General features: G+C 40.3%; 2 protein-coding genes across 6 annotated transcripts in view; one reads left to right on the top strand and one right to left on the bottom strand.

The window, feature by feature from the left end:
• Positions 1-1,468: 1,468 nt before the first annotated feature.
• On the bottom strand, positions 1,469-10,533 carry mbd4 (methyl-CpG binding domain protein 4). 5 transcript variants are annotated; one of them, XR_002428249.2, is made up of 13 exons: positions 10,126-10,533; positions 8,714-9,441; positions 5,650-5,715; positions 5,406-5,540; positions 5,181-5,330; positions 5,007-5,110; positions 4,725-4,911; positions 4,221-4,596; positions 2,706-2,824; positions 2,464-2,591; positions 2,265-2,366; positions 1,997-2,186; positions 1,469-1,841 (listed from the first exon to the last, which is right to left on the bottom strand). XR_002428249.2 is itself a non-coding variant. In XM_012863950.3 (7 exons), the coding sequence occupies exons 1-7, from the start codon at positions 10,230-10,232 to the stop codon at positions 4,837-4,839; spliced, it is 1,365 nt and encodes a 454-aa protein (XP_012719404.2). In that variant the 5' UTR covers positions 10,233-10,532; the 3' UTR covers positions 4,631-4,836. The 5 variants fall into 5 exon arrangements, 1 of the variants encoding a protein (XP_012719404.2); XR_002428251.2 differs by having other exon boundaries at positions 2,265-2,362; XR_002428250.2 differs by having other exon boundaries at positions 2,265-2,324.
• A 60-nt stretch (positions 10,534-10,593) lies between these two features.
• The window catches only part of ift122 (intraflagellar transport 122 homolog (Chlamydomonas)), a 32,899-nt gene continuing 21,626 nt past the window's right edge, over positions 10,594-21,866 (top strand). The window contains exons 1-12 of the mRNA XM_036139112.1: positions 10,594-10,728; positions 12,650-12,716; positions 12,794-12,878; positions 12,964-13,042; positions 15,754-15,830; positions 15,933-15,999; positions 16,101-16,247; positions 17,244-17,319; positions 18,754-18,945; positions 19,319-19,457; positions 20,350-20,552; positions 21,423-21,560. Coding sequence (XP_035995005.1) covers positions 10,688-10,728; positions 12,650-12,716; positions 12,794-12,878; positions 12,964-13,042; positions 15,754-15,830; positions 15,933-15,999; positions 16,101-16,247; positions 17,244-17,319; positions 18,754-18,945; positions 19,319-19,457; positions 20,350-20,552; positions 21,423-21,560 — 1,311 coding nt within the window. The 5' untranslated portion in view covers positions 10,594-10,687. The remainder of the gene's footprint in view (positions 10,729-12,649; positions 12,717-12,793; positions 12,879-12,963; positions 13,043-15,753; positions 15,831-15,932; positions 16,000-16,100; positions 16,248-17,243; positions 17,320-18,753; positions 18,946-19,318; positions 19,458-20,349; positions 20,553-21,422; positions 21,561-21,866) is intronic.

The raw sequence follows: 21,866 nt of genomic DNA, 5'->3' as shown, positions 1-21,866 counted from the left end.
GAAGGGGGAAAAAGTGCAGTTAAAAAAAAAAAAACCCTGCAAAAACCATAGATTATGAAAACAAAGCCTGTTGAATAATTCAGTGCAGACTGCAGCTGGAGACGGAAGAATCCCCAAACACCCATCCAGGACATGGGCTATAACTGATATTGCTTGTCTAGAATCTCCTAAACCAGGGACAATGTCGTTAGTCTTTTACTTCTGTAGAGAAAGGACTGGACTGCTGCTCCATAGCCATAAATCCTATCCTCATCTAAAATTAAGCCTGCATTTCATTTGACAAAAATTGATCTCCAGGGACAGGCTGGAGCTCCAGAGAGAAGTTCCCACAGTCAGCGATGATCTGGGGAGTCGTGTCACCTGCTGTTGTTGGTCCGCTGGAGTTTATCAAGACCAAAAGTCTGTGGCGATCTAACCGGAGATCTTTAAGGAGATGCTAATATTTTCCAGCAGGACTTGTCAGAGGAAGAGGAGACAGCTGTCCCAGCAATGTGGGAAAAGCATGAGGTTGCCATGAAAGCAACCTGGGTTTCTTTAAGACCCCAGCAGAGCCGCAGCCTGATCGTCTCCATGCCACGCTGCATTGATGCAGTAATTCCACTGAGCTATATTATACACTGGAGTGCTAATCGCCCGCTGTTTGAACGAGTGGCTTTGAAGCCACCAGCCGCCATATTGGTACTCCCTATTTCCCCCAGTAACTAGGGAATATGTGCGCTACAGCATCGAATAACGAGGATTTTCTCATGTTCAGGGGGGATTAAGACTTTTAAAATGTCAAATGCCATATACTTTTATGTTATGTTCTAAAATTATCAAGTACTGAGAAAGTCATGTGCTGAAATATTTTGCATTTTATTAACTTAAATATATGTATTTAACATTTTTAAATATATAAATAATATACAAAAACATATATTTACATATGTGTATACATATATATACATATATACATATACACATACTTATATAGACATATATATATATATATTATATATATATATATATTTAATATGAATAACATGTAAAATATTTCAGCACCTAATTTCCTAGTAGTTGATAGTATTAGTACATCCACTGACTGTAAAATTACCTGTAAAACGTTTTCACACAGCCAGAAAACTGCTGCTTGTTGCAACCAAATCCTATGGGATTCTGTGAGAGTAGGGAGTAGCAAGATGGCGGCCAGTGACTTCAGTTTTTCGGCAAAATCAGCACTCCAGTGTATTATATAGCTCAGTGGGTAATTCGAGCAAAAGGACGCCTGAGCAATTTTTACTGTACAGCATATGCACATTTTTTAAGACATTTCTGTATAAGGAATCCTTTTTTTAATGGTCTGATGTAATTTAGAAATGTGCAGAAATACTTGAAATATTTATATAGATATATACTTGAAATACTGTATACTTGAAGACAATGCGTGTGTAAGAAATCCCTTTTAACTGAATCACTGGACTACATTAACTTGCTCATAATCTAATTTATTGAAATGCATGTCTACATTAGAAGCAGAATGGGAATAAACTCTGGAACAACATAAAAAAAATATAAAAAAAACATGTTTTTCTGATTTTCTTCACATATGCTTTGTGTTGGTCTACCACATAAAATACATTAAATGCGGCGGTTGTGTAATGATAACAAAAAAAGGGTTAATTTAAACTGAGGCAGGCGTTTCTCCTCAGTGAGTGGGTGAAGCCTGAAATGCAAGTTTTAGCTGCTAGGAGTTATGTCAGTGTTGCACTCCAGTTAATGGGATTGAGGCGCAGCAGCTCTCTCTCCTTCAGGGCCTCCTGGGAACGGGTTAGTGCTCTGTCCCTCCAGCTCTGCTCCATTAGCTGCACACAAAACAAGAACAAGTGAGACAAGACGGAAAAAAAAAAAAAAACACCAGACACTATTTTTGCTGAAACCTAAGAGCAGGAAGCTTTTTAAGCACGCTTTTGCACAGAGGCATTAGTAATAGATGCTCAATGCATGTGTGGAGCTGCACCCTCTTGTTCTCATCTCTGTAGGCTGTCATGGCTTTGGTGTGCTGAATCCTCTGCTGTCTCTCACTGGTTAGGGCAAGGCGGTCCACCTCTCTGAGGTGAGCTGCTTCTTTAACTTGATTGGACAGCTGCAGCTTCAGATTGATGCACTTCTCCTCCATCTGCCTCTTTAGCTGCTCTCGTATCTCCTTTCTGTCGACGCAGACGGTTGTTCATGACTTCTGCAAAGGTGAGGCCTCATCAAAGGAATATTCAAAGCGTCAGTTTTACCTGTACTCTTCTCTCTCACTGGCGGTCCCATAAAAGGGTTTCCTCCACACCTGATGACACCTGATACGACAGCTTCAGCTCAGTGACCAGGATCCCATCTTACTTTGGTCGTTTTACAACAAAGCCACCAAACAGATCAGGGAATATCCTGGTTGTTTCTAAGAAATTAATTATTCATAGCAGGAAAAATGCTCTCCACCTGAAATGCTCTCCTCTTTGCATGATCAGTGCCCTCTGGTGGTTGTGATGGTGAACGGCGGGGGTCTCAAGACTGACTGTGCGTTTAGGGACCAAAGGTGGGTGCAAAGGATCCAATCTGGGAATACTCTGCAATTCAGATTCATAGATGAGTGTTATTATTATTATTATTTTTTTTACTTTTGGTCATTGTATTATATTTATTGACACATCAGGCCAAAATCAGGTAATCGTATTGCTCACCTGCATGCTTTTCAGTAGATGGCCGGGGTCCAGCAGGATTGGAAACGCAATAGGAGTGACTGCAAGGCTCGGAGTGTCATGGGACACACAGATGGTTGTGGGAGTTGTAGAGATAGGTGCTGCAATAGCAAAACCAATACAGAGAAATGTATGTAATACTCACCAGGACCATCAAACTCATTGATCTGGGGACTTTAATGATTTGTTTGAACTATTCATCTTTTGGGATTAAACAATTCTACAACAAAATGCTCCTGTGGATTCCTAAAACCAGTCTGTGGCCTTTTTATGTCCAAGTTTCAATCATCCGGCCCCCTCAGAGGAATGGAAATTGGTTGGATGTTTAAGAACAAAAGATCCACCCAGACGCAAGCCTATCCATCGACATGGAGAGGGTGTTGCGCAAGAAGGAAGACCCGACTCCATAGTAAACGTCTATAAACTCGACTGAAATCTGCGGCTGCCCACTTTAACAACCCAAATACCCTCTGAAGAAAATATTGTCAGGTGAGGTTGAGATCAGATTGAGCTATTTGCTTCTAGTACAAAGAGTGTTTAGAGTGGTCAGCGTGCGGCTTTCAAACCAAAGAACATCAAGCATTTTGCTGTCAGTATAGCTACATTGGCAGCAAGTGGGTTCAATAATAAAGTCTTAATAAACCTTTAACTCTTTCAACTTCCCTTCAAATCAGCAGCTTGAATCAGAACAGATATCCCAAACAAGTTATGACAAGTTTTTTGAATGAAACAAAAAAAAAAAAAAAAATAATCTAACATTTAATCTTTGCAATTTGCCGACCCTTGACCATTTCTAAATTTCTAAACTATGCATAAAATCTGGTTGCATAAAAATCAACCAATTTAATCAAACTCTGCCGTTACTGAGATTAGGAGGGGTCAAACACCCAGTCAGAAAAATACCAGAAGCTTTTTTACAGCAACAAAAAGCGTTTTACTGCAGCCTGCTCAAGGGCGTTTAACCAAAGATTGGGAGCTGGTGAAGATTCTCAGTCATCCAGGTCATGGTCATTCCAAAAAAAAGTAAAAAACAAAGCAACTGGACTTGTTTTCCGTAGTTGAAGACGTTTAGCTTCCTCTCCAGGAAGCTTTCTCAATTATTGAGAATTATTGAGAATTGAGAAATTGAGAAAGCTTCCTGGAGAGGAAACTAAACGTCTTCAACGACGGAAAACAAGTTCAGTTGCTTTGTTTTTTACTTTTTTTTTTTGGAAAGATTGGGAGGTACATCTATATTTGGTCTTGCACATATAATTGAATCTGTGTAGAAACCCTGCAACGAAGTCAAATTTGTGCATCCAATATTTGTTTCTTGAAATTCAAGTTGTATATTGTCTTATCCTTCTGTGGTTTTAATGTTTAAATGCAACAGTAAAAGCCCAAAATAATACATCCATGCCAATTTTATGTGGATCTAATTTTCACCAGCCCTGTTAAAAAAAACACAAAAAAAAAAAAACACAACAGAGCAAAATAAATAAATTAAGTTCTTCTTACGCAGTCTCATCTTTAGGTCTTGTAGTGTTGTGCTCGAACACCTGGGCCCAGGCTTTGCGTGCTGAAACTTCCCAAACTCTTAAACCTTTAAGAACATTACTTTAAAGCAGATATCCGTTTCAAATTAAAATAAAGAAAAAATCTGAGTTTTGCATTTATCCTTAAAGCCACCAGTTAAAGATTAAACCCAGATGAACCAGTGCTTTCACTCAGTGTTTTGCTTTGGAAACAGTCTCCTTGGAAATCGGGTTACCCACCCCTCCAATAAAAACAAAGCTGCAGCGTTGACTGAGTGGCCATGCATCAGTGGAGTCAGATAGAAAGATTATTAACCTGTGGCATCAAATTAACCATAGAGAACATTTCCAGATGTGATCTACAGTAGAAGCAAAACGAGGATAAGAGATTCCTTACTGTTGTTAAAACAATTAAAACCCATTTATTGAACTAGAAATACAACTTTTTAAACGGCAACTTTGAAACGTTACGACATAATTTTTTTACCTTTACATATTCAGAAGTGCAAGTTCATAACTGTGATATGCTTGTTGCTTAGATAATGTCTGTGTTTATGTAGCAAAGCGGAGATAAAGTCTTTCTCGAGGTCGCTCATTCTTCAGATTCCCAACGTTTCATGGTTCTCCCACAGCCAGGCGTGGTATTTGTTTAACTTGTGATCTTCAGGTGTCACCTTTAACGCAAAAACACAACCAAACTTTCAGGCTTAGCTTAATCAAGAGTGAACGATTAACTTGAATACTTTTTTAGGGAGCTGATTTCGTTCACCTGTCTCCACTCTTCAACGCAGAAGATCCTGTAAGAGTCGTTCCCGTACTTGCCGATGCCGTGCAACTCGATGGGGTAACGCCACGGTTTATTCAGATACTCGTCTAAACGGGAGGAAGTCCGGTTAGTTTTCCGTGGACGATAGCTAATCCTGCAGAGCACAAACATCCTCACCTGAGAAGCGGATGATCGATTTGGCTCTGAGCTCGTAGAGGCCAAGCGGCTTCATGAGTTCAGACATGGGCTTCCAGTCGGCCTCCCGGGTCACCTCTGCGGACGGGTAACGCTCAAAGAACTGCCAAAGCACCGGAATGGCCATCTTGCCTGTAGTTAAGAACCAGTGAAATGCCACATTTCACAGCAGATTGCTCCAGAATGAGCGTGAATGTCCGCTCTTACCGCTTGTCTTGTTCAGAAAAATAGTGGCCACCAGAAGCTTCCAGGGGTCATGGAAAAGGGTTTCCTGTATGAGGTTAAAGGGAGACCGGGGAGGTGTCCATTTTCTGAGCGCTTTCCTCCTGGGTGGGCTGAGTCCTGAGTACAAACAAAGAACAGCTCTCTAAAAAACACAAACGACAGCTCAGATATTAGGATGAGTAATTTCTGCTAACGGTCATGCACGGATGGACTCCTGAAACATTACCGTCTTTTAGTGGCTTCCTGCTGAAATAAGGGCTTGTTTTCCGTTTGCTCGCCAAATTCTTGGATCCTATAACCACACAGGAATGTGTTAAATACTGTACTTCCTGAAATTTTTGTCCAGATTAGTTTTATAGAATGCAAAAAAGTCTCACAGACTAGCTTTAAGATGCTTTAAAAGTGTTAAGACAATTACAAATTTGAGGTTAATAAACTTGGTGGCAACAAATGAAAATTTACTTTTCACTGTGAGTTGCTTAAAGGATTTAATGGTATGATTTGTTGTCAAAGCACACAGTTGCTGTTTGCCGTCATAATCATAACTAATGTAAAGGTTGAGATTTCATTTAATTACTAATGAGATACAGCGACGTGCGAAAGTATTTATACCACTTGAATGTTTACACATTCTTCAATAGATTTTAATGGCATTATATGTAATAGACTACCACAAATTAGTGCATGTTTGTGAAGTAAAAATTTGAAAGGTCTGGCATGCATTTGTTCTCAGTCCTCCTGGGTCAATACTTTGCAGAATGGTGACAAATATAGCTGCAAGTCTTGACCTCTGCTCCCATCCCAGGTCTCATGCTTTAACCAGAATTACTTCCAGCATTGCCCTTTGTTTAGCTTTCTATGAACTCTGACCAGCTTCCCTGCCCCTGAAAATGATATTGTAATTTTAATTAACGGCGACCCCAAGAAGATTTCAGACACCTATATCTCCCTCTTGCATAATCAGAGCTTCACCAAATTTTGTGTGTCTCCTTGTGAATGGTTGGTATTGTAAATTGATGACATCTGTTTAGCCCCTCCCACTGGGAACGTCCAAGGTTTCTGTTATGTATAACCCTCCATGACCCTCTGTAAAAGTTTCAAACTTGGTCTTATAACAAATACTGGTTTTAAATGACATTTTGGAAAATACTACAGGAAGTCTACGTTAAAGCTAGGGTCGGCGATTTTTCCAGAAGTTTTCCTCAGTCCTTTTTTACCATCTGTACATGCGCAAAGACCAGTTTACCTCGGTCTTCCGCTCTTCAAGGGGCTCATGTCTTAAAAATCTCCCAAATTCACTCTGGTCTTATTACTTTCAACCGAGGCCTTTCTCTTCTTCTCTTAAACATGAACGCAGTTCTTTTCTTGTGACTCTCAGCCATGTTCAAAGTCTACGGTGAGAACAGCGGAGCTACAGTGAACGGCTAACCTAGCCGCTAAGCTAATCAGATACATAAACACTAGACGTGTGCTGCATGCGCAGCCATCAAGCGGAAACCATGAAGGAACGAGTACGGCCACTGCCGTTACGTGACCGTGTCAGAATGATTGGCATGTGGGACAACCAGTAGATAAGGTGATACCCAAGGAACGTGAGGGACAGTATACCCAGTTTTACCCAATATAACAAAATAAAAAGTGTTTCTGAACAGCATTACCAACTCTAGCTTTGGTAAAGAGGAAGTGACCGCAGCTTCCAACAGGAAGGTCGGATTTTGGACAAATTTTGATATGTATATCCAGCTGCACGGACACAGCAAAACGCCCGTCTTACAAAACAAGCACACTGATGTGCAAAACACACCCCAGTCCTATACATAGGGGACAGGGAAAGGCTTACTTGGCGGGGGCGAGTTTTGTAGTGGCTGCAGCTGCGGCTAGACCTTCTCAATTTTGAAGGCTTCTCACCAGAGTATATAAATTCCCCATGCCACTAGGAGGTTCGATAGAGGAGTTGAGATGCCGATGTGTAACATCCGCATTTGTGACAAATGCCCAGGGCTCTGTTGAGGTCTGAAAGCCGTTTAATGTTGCATACATCTTTAATTTTCTGCTTATTCCCAGAGTCTTTTAAGAATATAATGCACTGTTCAGTTGCGAATCATTGAGCGCCAAATGCTAACACCCACAACTGTCACTGGTTACTCTGCTAAAACTTTCTAAAATTGCACTTCCTGCCAAGTGTACACCCTTTTTTTTTTGGCTGTTGACAACTGGTCCTGTCTACAGCAGGACATGGAATTGAAAAAGGAAGCTATGCTGCAGAACACACGTGGAGTAAGCTTCTAAATCATATGCATACAAATAAATAAAGTCTTGTCATGACTTATTTTATAAAGAGCTTTCACTACTTGCTGTATATGTCATCTTCTGCTTATCCGGGACCGGGTTGCAGAGGCAGTACATTCAGCAGAGACATCCAGATTTCCTTCTCCACAGCAAGCTCTTGAGACGTTCCCAGGCCAGCAGAGAGACATGTTCTCTGCAGCGTGTCCTGAGCCGGCCCCTGGGCCTCCTACCAGTGGGACATGCACGGAAAACCTCCCAGGTTGTACAGGGGGCATTTGGAGCAAACGTTCAAACCACCACAGTAGACTCCTTGCGATGTGGAGGAGCAGCGAGCCCCTCCCGGATGGCCCTATCTCTAAGGGTGTTCCTGGCTACCCTGCAGAGGAAGCTCATTTTCAGCCGCTTGTATCTGAGACGCCGTTCTTTTTGGTTGTGAACCAAACTTCATGACCGTAGGTGAGGATAGGAACGTAGACCGATCTGTAAATTGAAAGTGTTGCCTTTGGGCTCAGCTGTCTCTTCACCACAACGGACCAGTGCACCGTATGCATTACTGCAGCAGCCGGACCGATCCATCTGTTGATCACACGCTTCATTCTCCCCTCACTTGTAAACAAGACCCTGAGATACTTAAACTTCTCCACTTTGAGAACCATCCAAACCTGGAGAGGGCAAGCCATCAAACTGCTGATGTTTCAATTATTTTCTTAAACTTCAAATTTAGATTAGATTAGATAAAACTTTATTGTCGAAATGGATATAGATTTAAAAAAGACTCTTAAAAAAGCATTACAATATAACTATTTTGCATAAAGTAAAGGTGAAATCTGGCTACTAGTTCAAAGGTCAGTACTGGTAGCTTTCGGGTGACTGAGGAATGGAAAGGCTACCTGAAGCTGGATGTACTTGAACATATGACAAACCGATTAAGTTTATAGCATAGGGCCTAAGCTAAGAACTTGATGCGATAAAGTCTTTGAAGAAAAACACCTCTTACTTACTATTTTGGGACCCTCTAACTGGTGTGCAGCTTCCGCCACAGCTGTCAGGTTGCACCTCCTCCTCTTCATGCCTGTCAGCGTTACCCACTGCCTCAGAATTAGACTTGTTGCCACCTTTGCTGTGATGCTGTCCAACATCTGTGTCTGCCGCATTCTCACTTTCGTTTTCGCTGTCAGCGGCGGCTTCAACACTCGGGGTTAAGACTAAAGGCTGCGAGTTTGCCTCACGATTCCTCTGAGCAGGAAAGGTGTCGCGTTGATCACTGGAAGGAGCCAGTCTCAGTATTTTCTCCCTCAGCAGCCCCACTCTCCGAGGGCTCTCGTTCGCATCATCGTTATCCACCGAGTATGATGAAGGTGCAGCTTGTGAGCAATTCTGCTCAGTCTCCTCTGTTATGTTCTCTAAAGTCGTTTGCAAAATATTACTATTAACAGCCTCCTCAGCAGGCTTTACCTTCCTGTCACCTGTCTCGCACCTGCTAGAGGAAGAGGCTCTTTTAGATTTCTGTTTGGGAGATTTCACCTTTCCATCCACTTTCTCCTGCTGTCCATCGGCTTGATTTTTCTTCTGTCTCCTTTGCTTTCCTTTGAAATGATCTGTTTCAGAGCAAGTGAAGTTGTATTTGGAAAGGGTGAAATCAAACAGGTTTTTGTCCGCGTTCTCCCCTCCATTTTTTAATAGATAAGCATGCAGGGAGGCTTTAGACCTGAACTTCTGCCCACTGGGACTGAAACAGAAAAAAAAATAAAATGATGGTTTTGATTAAAGTTGCTTTATTTTAGTAATTAATTTCTAAATGGGAATCTCATATTCAGATTCATGAAATATAGAATAAAATATAGATTTGTTACACACGGTGATTATGTTGTCTCAATGTTAAAAATAAAGGCTTACAGATAATGAAAACTCAAAATTATGTTTCTTAATTAGTATTTTATTTTTATTTTACATAAGTTATTTTTTCCTGAAATGTTTTATGGGACGGATAGTGACACCCAACAACAAAGAAAAGCAACTTTGCTATTGCCAAGAGGAATATAAGACACTCCACACCCAACAGTGTGAACAAGCGATTAAAGCAATACTTTAGCAGTGCTTTAAGCTGATATCTAGTCCATATAATGTACACTCTTCACTAGGCTGATATTTTCCCTTATTCCACTCAATTTTCCATTATTAAATCTCCAGAGAAACACAAATTTGAAGTTTCTCATTAGATGTAAGCAATAATTATCATAATTACACACACACATACACTTTAAATTGATTACATAAATAATATAGGAGTTTCAGTTTTTAATAAAACTCTTGAAATAAATAATTTTTTTTTGTTGTGGGCTTACTGGAATGTATCTGTAGGCCTATTTATGCTGAATTCATAAAGACAATATCGAGCAAAACGCCGCATCACCTTATTACGTACACGTCCAGTTTTCCTGCAGTCTTTCCAGCTTTACGCTGCTTCACTTCTCTAATCCATCCATGGGGCAGTTCTTCCCGGTTGCACTGCGCATCCATGTCTAAAGTGATTTCCAGCTCATTTTCACAGCTAGTCAGGGGAATCTCGTAAGCAGGGGTTGCTTAGATTTTTTTTTCCACCCATACCCGTTCCGTTGACAATAAAAACACATCTTAAATGGAAAAAAAATCCCTCTGCAACAGAGAAAAGGCTACATTTATGGCATAGTTTTTATGCAGCAACAAACGAGGACAGAAAATTAGCGACTTCAACGTACCAGGTTCCACCTAATTAATGCCGATATGTAGCAGAGCGGTAAAAACAAAGTTATTTTCCCATGTCAACATTGGAGCGGAACTGTGGGCATGTGTTTGTCCACCGGAAGTCGTAAGCGGTTTTGAGTCTGCGCAGTGCGAGCAAACCCTGACTACGGAAAAATGAACTGCAATAACTTGTTGATTTAAAGGAAAAAAAATCAAGCAACTCGTTCTTTTTATATGGTTAAAATCTGAAAATGAGGCCAAATTTAAAATGGAAAGAGTCGGTTCGTGAACGGTAAGAGACTCTGAGCCTGTGTTTTTTTTAACCGTAAGCGGACGTTACGCTAGTTGGATAGCAACGCTGGTTGCTATGTAAACTAGTGGAAGCCAGCTAACGCACGTTAGCATCTCGGCTAACCATATACCGACGTCAAACGTTGCATGCTTTATATATCTTTAATACCATTTGTAAAAAAACGATTAGTGTATAGTGTTTATTTTTGCTATAAGTCTTGAATCATTGCAACCGTTAACGTTACTCTATCTAGCTTTTATTAGCGTTAGTGCTTGTTGCCACGCAACTGTCTCTTTGATATAACATTTTTAAATATCAAGCGTTTTCTTTGCATTTAATGTTTTTTCCCCAAAACTATTGACCATGGTTCGTTAACGCTGCAGCTGCACTAGAGAACGTTTCCATTGTCACACACTGTAAAAGTGATTCTGATCCGTCGCCCACGCTGTTGTGTTTTGAGCAGTTTCTAGCCTTAAATGCACAATCCTTTTCAGAATGTTTATTTCTTTTAAAATGTACTCTGATTATATTGATTTGATTGGTTTGCTGTCCTAAATCCACATTTAGAACATTTTCGAGGTTATGGTCGGAAAAGCTGCACAGATTTAATCTTAAAAAATAACTTTCCATACTTCCAATTTTTGACCTTGCATGTCACATCAAGATGAATTGTATTTTTCTCTATTCCTCAAATGCATTGGGATGCTTTTCGCTTACGCATACCAACATTTCGTTATCCACCATGCTGGCCTGTTTCTATTGAAACCCCTGGTAGTAAGATGTACAAATAGCCTTCAAATTAATTAATCTTTTACTCAGTCTTCAAAAACCCTATTTTAATTTCTCTCTTACATTTACATTTGTCCTTCACCTCTTTGCATAGTTGCATGCTTTAAATATTATCACAATATTTTCTGCTATTTTGTAAAATAACTGTTTAGTTTTGTAAAAATAGCTGTCGTTACACATGGTCTATAGTCTCAATGGTTCGATTCCGACCTGTGGTCCTTTCCCACACGTCTACCCTCTCTCTCAAAGTCCCTTTCCCGTTACACTACCTTGTAAAAAAATGAGCCACTGGTGCTACAAAAAAACCCAGAAAAACAATATTTAAAAAGAAAAAGGCAGTCACATTTGGAGAGGTAAACATAGCATTTATTAATCCAGATAAGGGCTGGACAATTAATCACATTTGCAATAAAATGTCAATTAAAAAAAATGCAATATCCAAATAACAGAGGTCTGCAATTTTTGGCTATGTTTTTAATTAAGATACGTTCTTTATGTGTGTGAAAGGGAAGAGAGTTGGAGCAGTGATATAATCTAATGTTATTATTTGTTTGACTGTTTATATAATCATACTTCTTCTTTTTTTTTTTTTTTACCAGAAACTTTAAGGAATCTCACCATAGCATTAAGTACAGGTCAAACTGTTTAATACATACATTTGTTTGTTGGTTGCACTTTGCACTTTATGTTCAACAAGGATTGATGTCCAACTCAATTAAAAGCTATTCTCTTAAAAGCTATTCTTTCCAATAATAATATACTGATTAATAAAAACTGTTTAATTTCTTGTTTTACGTAGTCCTTGTTTACAAACATCTTTATCTACAGGACATTTTTGTTGCTTGTCGTTAATGCAGCTAAAAGTTAAAATTAAATTGCAATTATGGTTTAAATATATCACAATTTAGATTTTTAGCAAAACCGTACAGCCCTAATCCAGATATCCATCCATCCATTGCCTATAACACAAGTTTCATCACAGTATCTTGTAAACTATTTGTTATTGTGCCTCCCTACTGGTGCTTAAGGTGTCACCAGCCCCTCCGGGTGGTTAGCATAACAGTTTTAAACTCTTGATCGACCAGTAAATCAAGTGAAAACAAATATTTCAGCGCAGTTTTCTCTTTTGCAGTGTTTATGACCTTGCCTTCAAGCCAGATGGCAGCCAAATTATAATAGCTGCAGGGCAACGTGTTCTGGTAAGGCTCACCATTTATCTTTGGCTTGCGAGGGACATCTCTGCAGATTGCATTATTATTCTGGGTTCTGTTTGCAGGTCTGTGATGCCAAAGATGGAACTATCATTCAGCCTTTGAAAGGACACAGTGGCACAGTGTACTGTGTGGCCTATGCCAAGGATGGTACTGAACTGGTTTTCATTTTTTATGCATAAGTTTTCCAGCATATTATTCCCTTTTCATTTCTGAAACTACGTTTTTTTTGCAGGTAAGAGGTTTGCGTCAGGATCCGCAGACAAAAGCATCATCATTTGGACTTCTAAACTGGAGGGTATCTTAAGATATACGTGAGTACCTTCATTGTTCTCATCAGTGCTCTTTAACTTTCAAGAGTAATTGTCTGTGTTTTTTTATATTGTCATATGAGGGTTATTACTTTAACAAAGCCAATAAATATCTTTCCAGTTGAGTTTGCTTATACATCAGAAATTCACCCATAGTTTTTCAAAGATTTTTACTGGGTCCAATTCATATCCGATTATGTAGACTCCAGTTCCGTCCAAATTTAATTCAAATCAGTCTGATACGTTACAATAAAATCCAACTTTGCAGTCAAAGTCATTTGCCCGGAGATAGCCCGGCTTACCCGGGTGGTCAGACAAGAATAGTGCAAGCTAGAATGCCGAAAACTGCAACACTAATCAATTTGGAAAATGACGACGTCCCAGGAGCTTCATTTCTACATGCTTCAGTTGAGAAACCCGGCATAGAACATCTTAAACGCTGAATCTGCGTAGAAATACAGTTGATACTAAGAAAATTATGGGTTTTATTACAGGCCTATGTTTTAGATTATTATAGGACCTACTGCAAAAAAAGTAGCTTCTCTCCTAAAGTTTCAAAGTCAATTATTCCACTGTAATCAGACACACACACCCCTCCGCAAACACACACAAACAAGATCACTGTTAGAGAAACAATCGACTTGATCAATTAAAAGAACCCGAAACCCACCAAGCAAACTCCCACACTGTAATACTGACGCCGCTTCTAATTATCACAAATGCATGTAATTAGCTGGTATTTATACACACCTGGACTTTTCCTGCTCGTAAAATAGATGATGGGGGGGTGGGGGGTAGTTAGATCTTCAAATTTTGAAGATCTCACAAAGTGATCAATGCATCATCCAAAAATAGAAAGAGTAGGGCACAGTCGCAGCCCTGACTGCAGCTGTCCACCTAAACTGACAGGCCGGCCAAAGAAAGTATTGATCAGAAGTGGCCAGGATGGCCACGCTGTAGTGTCACGCTTTAGTAGCTGCAGAGATGTCTGTCAGCTCAGACGAGGGAATATGTTGACAGGACAACTACAACTGAGACAGATCTGGCCTTTTAAAGAAGAGTTGGCAGTTATAAAAATATAGTTATAAAATAATTTTTGGCCTTTCCCATGAACAAGTTGACATATGAAAACTTGCTAATCTGATTCTTTGCAACAACCGTCTCAGTTTGTCCTTTGAAGACCATTGTTGGAAGAAAGAAATATGAAGTATTCTTCACAGTTTGCCACAGATCGTGTAGGGGACACAGCACACGAGTGGAAGAAGGCGCTCTGGTCAGATGAGATCAAACTTGAACTCTCCGGCCTTCGTGCCGAACACTGTGTATGTGTAGAACAATTATCACTGTGCATCAATCTCTAAAATACATCATACCACAGGAATGCTTTCCTTCAGCAAAGAAAACAATAGATTCAAAAACAATAAAAGAAAATAAATAAACTGTAATGATTTTCTGTGGTGAATCCAAAGTTAAGCCAAACACGGAGCTGATGCTAAAAAAAAGGGTATTTATTGACACAGATGACGGATCCTCCAGGAACAAAAAGGCAAAGGCTGGGACAGACTCAAAAGACAGGACAGGTCATTCAGGGCAACAGACAGATAACAAAAACAGAGGCTGCAAAGCTCTTACCACAAGGTAGCGGACAGGGACGAGATGAGATATACCGGCAACTAAGCAAAAACGAAGGTGGGCTTAAATAGGTAACAGAACAGGAGAGCAGGGCGGGGCTAATTAACAAAAACAGGTGGAGGTGATAAAGGGAGCATAAGATAGATAAACAAAAACCTGAGGTAAGGAACGAGACTAAACAGACACGGAGTGAAATAAAAAACTAAAAATAAAGGCCAGATAACAAAAACAGGCTAAGCATAAATCCAAAACAAGAAACAGAAATAATCCTAAACTGAAAAAATAACCAGAACCACAACAGAACATTACATAAACAGGGAAGTTGGACAGAGTTAATGGGGAAAATGGATGCTGTCAAATACAGGACGATCCTGGAAGAAAACCTGTTAAAGGCTGAAAAATAAGCCTGAGACTGGGGCAGACATTCACCTTGCAACCCTAAATGTGCAGCCATGGCAACAACAGAGTGGTTTGGTTTGAATCATGCTGATGTGTTAGAATTGTGACAGCATGTGAGTTAAAGTTCATAGGGTATGAAGATTTTTGGAAGACACTGTAATATCGTGGAAGTCTATACAATCCAATGCAAGGTCCGAACCTTTAAAATGATGCACCATTGTGCCTTTAGGTGGCGCTACACGCATGGCCATCATCCCAAGGGGAACGCAGCTACATGGCCTTGGGAAGACCTTGGAATTGTGTTATCACTTGTCACAACCGAGCCACGCGGTTCGTAAAATGTTTGCCGACGCCACATATAAACTCCCCATGAACACTATTTGAACCCCGGATTTCCCGTTTCAACGCACGTGTCCAGAACGTGTTGTGACCTGTGATGAATCAAGTCTCTCCTCACTCATTTAAAACTGAAAACTGGGGCTGTATTTTTCCGCATAAAATCCAAAAGCCTTTGTCTGTGTTAATATGGAAGTGTGTTGGTCTCCGTGTCATGAATCATTGATATGATGAGTAGCATTTCCTTGGAATTAGACTCGCTGCCACCGTAGTCCACTAACCCATCCCTAGTGTACGCCGGACATTCATTTCATTCACTATTCTCATTTTAATGACCTTATCTGTAGCCATAATGATGCTATCCAGTGTGTCGCCTACAACCCGGTCACTCACCAGCTTGCCTCCTGCTCGTCTGGTGACTTTGGTGAGTGGAACGCAAGCTAAGGCCAATTAAACGTGGCAGGTTTTTAAGAAGAATTGTTAAGATAATATGCTGTTTATATCTTTTTTTTTTTTTTTTTTTTAGGCTTGTGGTCCCCTGAACAAAAATCTGTAAACAAGAATAAAGTGAGCAGCAGGATAACATGTTGTGGGTAAGTTGCTCCTCTGCTGCCCTCAAACACTTTTTTTTTTTTTTTTTTTTTACATTTTCATGCGGTGCGTGGGTGCTCCAACCAGTTTATTTGAACTTCAGGTGGACAAACGACGGGCAGTACCTCGCCCTTGGCATGATGAATGGTGTGGTGAGCATACGGAACAAGAATGGAGAGGAGAAGGTCAAAATCGAGCGTCCAGGTGGATCTTTGTCCCCAATCTGGTCCATAGCTTGGAATCCCTCCAAGTCAGTCATTCTTTGTTACTGCGTCATAGCATCCATGAGAAATGCCGACTCTTTACATATTCCATCTTTCCTGTGCCGACACTGTTGGAAGTATTTGGAATAAGTTGCATGTATTGAGTGAGGCCAGCAGATGGCAGTAGTTGACACGCGAGTGGTTGAACCGTGGGGGGATATTATGACACTCGTTTTGATGTGTCTCAATTCTCTGCTGCCCCCTCTAGCCAAATGCAGGAGCTTTTTTTTTACCGCCTGGGTTGGTAAGAGAGAAATAAAGCTGTGCAAAAAGAAATAATGCTTACAGTTAGTTTGAAGCGATCAGATGCGAGTGAAACAGATTTATTGTCAATGCATCAATCCATAAATTCACTTAAAAGTTAGGATGAAAGGTTTTTCAGGGAAGTGGTTGTGTTTTAAGCCGTAAGGGATTTGGTTTTCTTGGGAATAAGCAAAACTTTTAGACAGCATGAACATGTATATGTGCCTACCGTGTCATATTTTACTCTGTCCTGATATTACACTGCAAAAACGGATAAAAAAATAAGTAAAACGTTCTTAAAGTTAGTGTATTTGTCCTTGATTTGAGCAGGTAAATAAGAATATCTGCCAATGGAATGAGTATTTTGACCCCTAATATAAGATAATTAGACACCCTGCACTTGAAATAAGATGATGGAGATGAGTTGTTCCTATTTTAAGTGCAAAAATCTTATTCCATTGGCAAATCATCCTATTTACCTGCTCAAATCAAGGACAAATACACACATTTTAAGAACATTTTACTTATTTTAAGTTCCGTTTTTGCAGTGTATAAATGTGATTAAGTTGAAAACATAACAAAGCTTACCATTGCTGCCGGTCACTTGCGAGGGGGAAAACATGAAAACGAATTTTGGCCTGTCTTGTTTTCATTGTCGTCCATTACTTAACCAACCAAACCCTCTATCAGCACAAAACGCTGTCCCTAGCACTTCTGGCTAAGCTCTTTTTGTTTCGCAGGGATGAGCACAATGACATGCTGGCTGTGGCAGACTGGGGTCAAAAGCTCTCCTTCTACAAGCTCAGTGGAAAGCAGGTGAACGTCGGTCGTCTCTTCACCCTGAATACAACTTATTACTTCATACCCCATATCAAAAATGTGAAATGACATCAAAACATACATTAATAACTACTAATAACTCTGAAAAGTAACAGTCCAATCCTTGTTTTCATTCTTTTTTTCTGGTAAGACACCTCTGACATTGTCTGTGGTTTAGCACTGGCTTAACACCAGGAACGCAACAGATTTTCACCCCCAAAAAAGTGGGCTTTGCTTCACAATCCTCTCAAAGCTGTGTTTATTGTGTTTCTTGCGCACCATTTTCTGACACACTTTTCCCTTTCACTCAACGTTCCATTTATACGCTTGGCTACTGCACTCTGTGAACAGCCAGCTACTTTAGCAATGACCTTTTTGAGGGTGACCCGCTTTGTGGAGAGTGTCAGTGGCCGTCTGCTGGACAATGGTCCAGGCAGCAGTTTTCCCCATGATGGTGGAGGTTATAACGTAGCTATAACGTAACTTTTCTACATTAAAAAGGCCATTTTTATTGGTTTTATTGTGTGCTTTAATTATCTGAGACACTGAATATTGGGTCGTCATAAGATGTAAAGGATAATCATCAAAATTAGCAGAACTACTTGAAATATCTCAACATAAACTTTGAGTCAAATAATGTAACTTTTTTTATGAATTTAAATCTATTGAGATGCGCCTATACATACCATGTGTTCAAATTGGGAAGCTCTATATATAGATATCGGGAACTTGGCCAATGGAATCCAGGCAATCTTTAACTGATCAGGAATAGTAGCTGCGTTTTTTTGAACATTGTCAGTGCATAGCACATAGAAAACCCTTAAGTGAGTTTAGAATCAGCTGTAATCTTGACTGTTAGGGTCTGTGGAAGCCATAATATTACACTGGAGGTGATCCTGCTATGCTTCATTGGCCTACTCACAATCACCGCTTCCCCATCCGTTCCCTCTGGGCTATATTGTAATTATAGACAAATCTGTTCATTTCTCTTTGTTATATCTGAGGCTTTCTCATCGTCGTCTCTCTATTTACCAATTTAAATGAACATTCTGTGATGATGACAACACAAGGGATTGCTCCCGATGACTGAAAATAAGCAGCGATTGTCAGGGAGTCCCTTTTTGTTCTCAGTGGGAGAAAAAAAAAGAAAAAAAACAGATGGACAGGACAGAGAAACCTGAGATGATGCAGCACAAATGGACTTTGAACTCTAATACAAAAGAGGCTTTTTAATCCAGAGACATGCTCTTCTTTTTTTTTTTTCTGTCTTCCTTTTCATCAGATTCAAAGGGATAGTTGAATGTACTGAGGACTTTGAAGTCTGTCAGCCCTGACAGTGGGAAGTGTTGGCTCAGGCTCTGAGCAATAAATACAAGATATGCTTGTTTTATTCCTGTTTTTAATGCACTCTTCTCCCTTTGTCCCCCTCAGATTGGGAAAGACAGAGCTCTAAACTATGACCCGTGTTGCATCAGCTACTTCTCCAAGGGCGAGTACATTGTGATGGGTGGCTCTGATAAGCAGGTGTCCCTCTACACGAAGGATGGCGTGCGGTTAGGAACCATCGGAGAGCACAAAGCATGGGTGTGGACGTGCCGAGTTAAGCCCGACTCCAACTATGTGGTGGGTCCACAGCACATGATTCCGTATATCTCTATGAGACCTCACCTTCCCTACCCTTGAATAGGAATTACACGTCACAGTGAAAGCGATACATTTTTTTCCCCCCAGATGTGAAAACACCCTTTTTTTTTTTTTTTTTTTAAACTACACAGATACACAAGCTATTTCATTTTACAGTCACTCTTTTTACAGCTTTTCCTCTCACTATATTTAACTGAAAGTGATGAGGCACACAGGAGAGAATTGGTTCCTGGCAGATTCTCGCAGCTCTGTAGTATAGAAGGCTTTAACAACAGGAACATTTTCCCACTCCCTCAGTCTTTTCTTAGAGGTGTTAATAGGATGTACTGCTACATTGTTGTCTCTTATCTAGGTGTGCGGCTGCCAGGATGGGACAATCTTCTGCTACCAACTTAGCTTCACCACGGTTCACGGCCTCTACAAAGACTGCTACGCCTATAGGGACAGCATGACCGATGTCATCGTGCAGCACCTCATCACCGAGCAAAAACGTAAAAGTTCCTTGCACTTGCGACAAGTTGCTTATTTTGTGGCTGAGGGGATGTTATGATGCTTCCCTAAATAAACCGTTGGATGTCTTTCAGGGTCACAGTGACCTAAATCAGTCATATAGAGGTGGATCTACACTCTCATTACACTAGCTATGTAAATTATTTTGAAATAAATTTGAACGGACTTAAATCACAATTAATTAATAAGGTAATGTTATTCTCGAGTTCAGCTGGGTTCCTACACTGTCTGGGAAAAACAGAAGACTATGGAAAATACATGTACTTCCAGAATTTTATGTATTGTTGTCTGAAAATATCCATCCATCCATCCATCCATCCATCCATCCATCCATCCATCCATCCATCCATCCATCCATCCATCCATCCATGCATCCATCCATCCATCCATCCATGCATCAATGGATGGATACCAGAGAGTAAGATCAATCAGTAAGAGCAATCAACAGGTTCCCTTATATAGGAAATTTTTGACCAATCTGTATAATCTGATTGAATTTGACTTTGTAATGTGCCTTGAGATGACATGTTTCATGAATTGGCGCTATATGAATAAAATTGAATTGAAGTGAATTGAATTGCATATAAACTGTACCATCATATGGTTTATCTTACTCTCTGGTTTTTGAAAGTTTTGTACTTAAACTTGTAAACTGTAGCAACATCTAGCCAAAAATCAACAGCGATAATTTTTTTATTAATAAAAGACTGAATTCTCAAATTCAGAGTGTGGAAAAATGTGTAGGAACCCTTGTTCAGGTATTGCGTTTGTTATAGGTTGTAGCTCTGGTTGACATAGATTTTCTTTAAAAAAAAAAAGTAGAACTTATTTGTCTTAAAAACACTTTCTTATGCAACTGTCACGTTTTCCCAGTGAGGATCAAGTGCCGTGAGCTGGTAAAGAAGATCGCCATCTACAGAAACCGTCTTGCCATCCAGCTGCCGGAGAAGATCAACATCTGCGAACTCAGCTCGGACGACTCCTCCACCATGCACTACCGCATTAGCAAAAAAATCTGCAAGAAGTTTGAGTGCAACCTGCTGGTGGTCTGCTCCCAGCACATCATTCTCTGTCAGGTCTGCAGTCGGTTTCTTTTTTCTTTTTTTCTTTTTTTTCCCAGAATTTATTGGAAAGAGAGCAGAACACATCAGATCATTCCTTTAAGCTGGTTTTTGACCCACCTGTTTTCTATTTAGCTCCTTTCATAATGAAACATTTCCCTCCCTAGTTTTTTTTTCTCCTCAGACTAAATTCTTTTTGACCCCAGTGGCTTCACTGACATTAAGACACCATTAAGATGATGAAATCAGAACGAATCAGTGTTAAACCGTTTACTCCCAACCTATCCAACCCAGGAATTGAATTGCCGCTACCCCCACATGTTTCTGCAGAGCTTGCACGAGGCCACATTGGTACATGCGTTCCTAACAACGTGTGCAGCGCGTGCCTTTTGTCCTTTCGCAACCCTCTTCATACTGGATAAAGGGGTTAGGGTCCGTTGAAGCGGTGGGTGTTTTGAGGGGGGGTTCCTCTGCTTTTTGTCTGTGTGTTTGACAGCGTCTGGCAGAGCGGAGGAGCAGCACTGGGGTTATTTCCTTTTTAAATTTTTCTTTGTGTGACAGAGGCGCTTTAGATCTCTGTTGGGCATGCTCATGTTTCATGGCCCGGACAGATCTTAGACCTTATATATATGGTCTGTGCAATGCCTCCGGTAGATTATATCATTGTTTATCCTGCTAAAATTGCTTTCTGACATTGAAACACCCTTTGCAGTGTTTAAAAGAACAACACGGTGCAATTCATTGGACTTACGCGAGTTTGTTTTGCTACGATTAATACCCCATGAAATGATCGAGCTAAAACTGTAATTTTGCCATAATGAATCGGTTTAGTCAGAACGGCGGCATACGACTGCGGTTTCTCATTACTTGTTCTGCTCTGCACAGGAGAAGAGGCTCCAGTGCCTATCTTTTGACGGCGTCAACGAAAAAGAATGGGTGATGGAATCTATGATTCGCTACATCAAAGTGATTGGCGGCCCGCCAGGCAAGGAGGGTCTACTTGTGGGGTTAAAAAACGGAGCTGTGAGTACTTGGAGAGACCTCGATAGTGGTAACCGTTCCCTTCTGTGGATTCTCTAGGAATCTGGAGAAAAGCGAAAGTCACATTTTTCAGAAATAATAAAGCTCGACTTGTACATTGCCTTGAAAAAAGTATTTATTGAGATTTTATGTGATGGACCAACACAAAGTAGTTCATAATTATGAAAAAAAGAAGGAAAAGGATACATGGTTTTTAATTTTTCTTTTGATAAATGAAAATCTCAATCTGTTATTCATTTAGTGCCCCGCATGTAATACTTAGTAGAAACGCCTCGTGGTGCGGCTGCA

Source organism: Fundulus heteroclitus, chromosome 1 (assembly GCF_011125445.2).
Source record: "Fundulus heteroclitus isolate FHET01 chromosome 1, MU-UCD_Fhet_4.1, whole genome shotgun sequence".
Taxonomy (NCBI): Eukaryota; Metazoa; Chordata; class Actinopteri; order Cyprinodontiformes; family Fundulidae; genus Fundulus; species Fundulus heteroclitus.
This window is presented reverse-complemented; position numbering and strand designations above follow the sequence as displayed.

Excerpts from the sequence above, each read along its gene's own strand:
- mbd4 (XM_012863950.3), bottom strand. The coding sequence starts at position 10,232 with ATGGATGCGCAGTGCAACCGGGAAGAACTGCCCCATGGATGGATTAGA. Across the intron at positions 9,442-10,125 it reads CTGGACGTGTACGTAATAAG|TCCCAGTGGGCAGAAGTTCA; the intron begins GTGATGCGGCGT and ends TTTCTGTTTCAG. Across the intron at positions 5,541-5,649 it reads CAGGAAGCCACTAAAAGACG|GACTCAGCCCACCCAGGAGG; the intron begins GTAATGTTTCAG and ends GTTTGTACTCAG.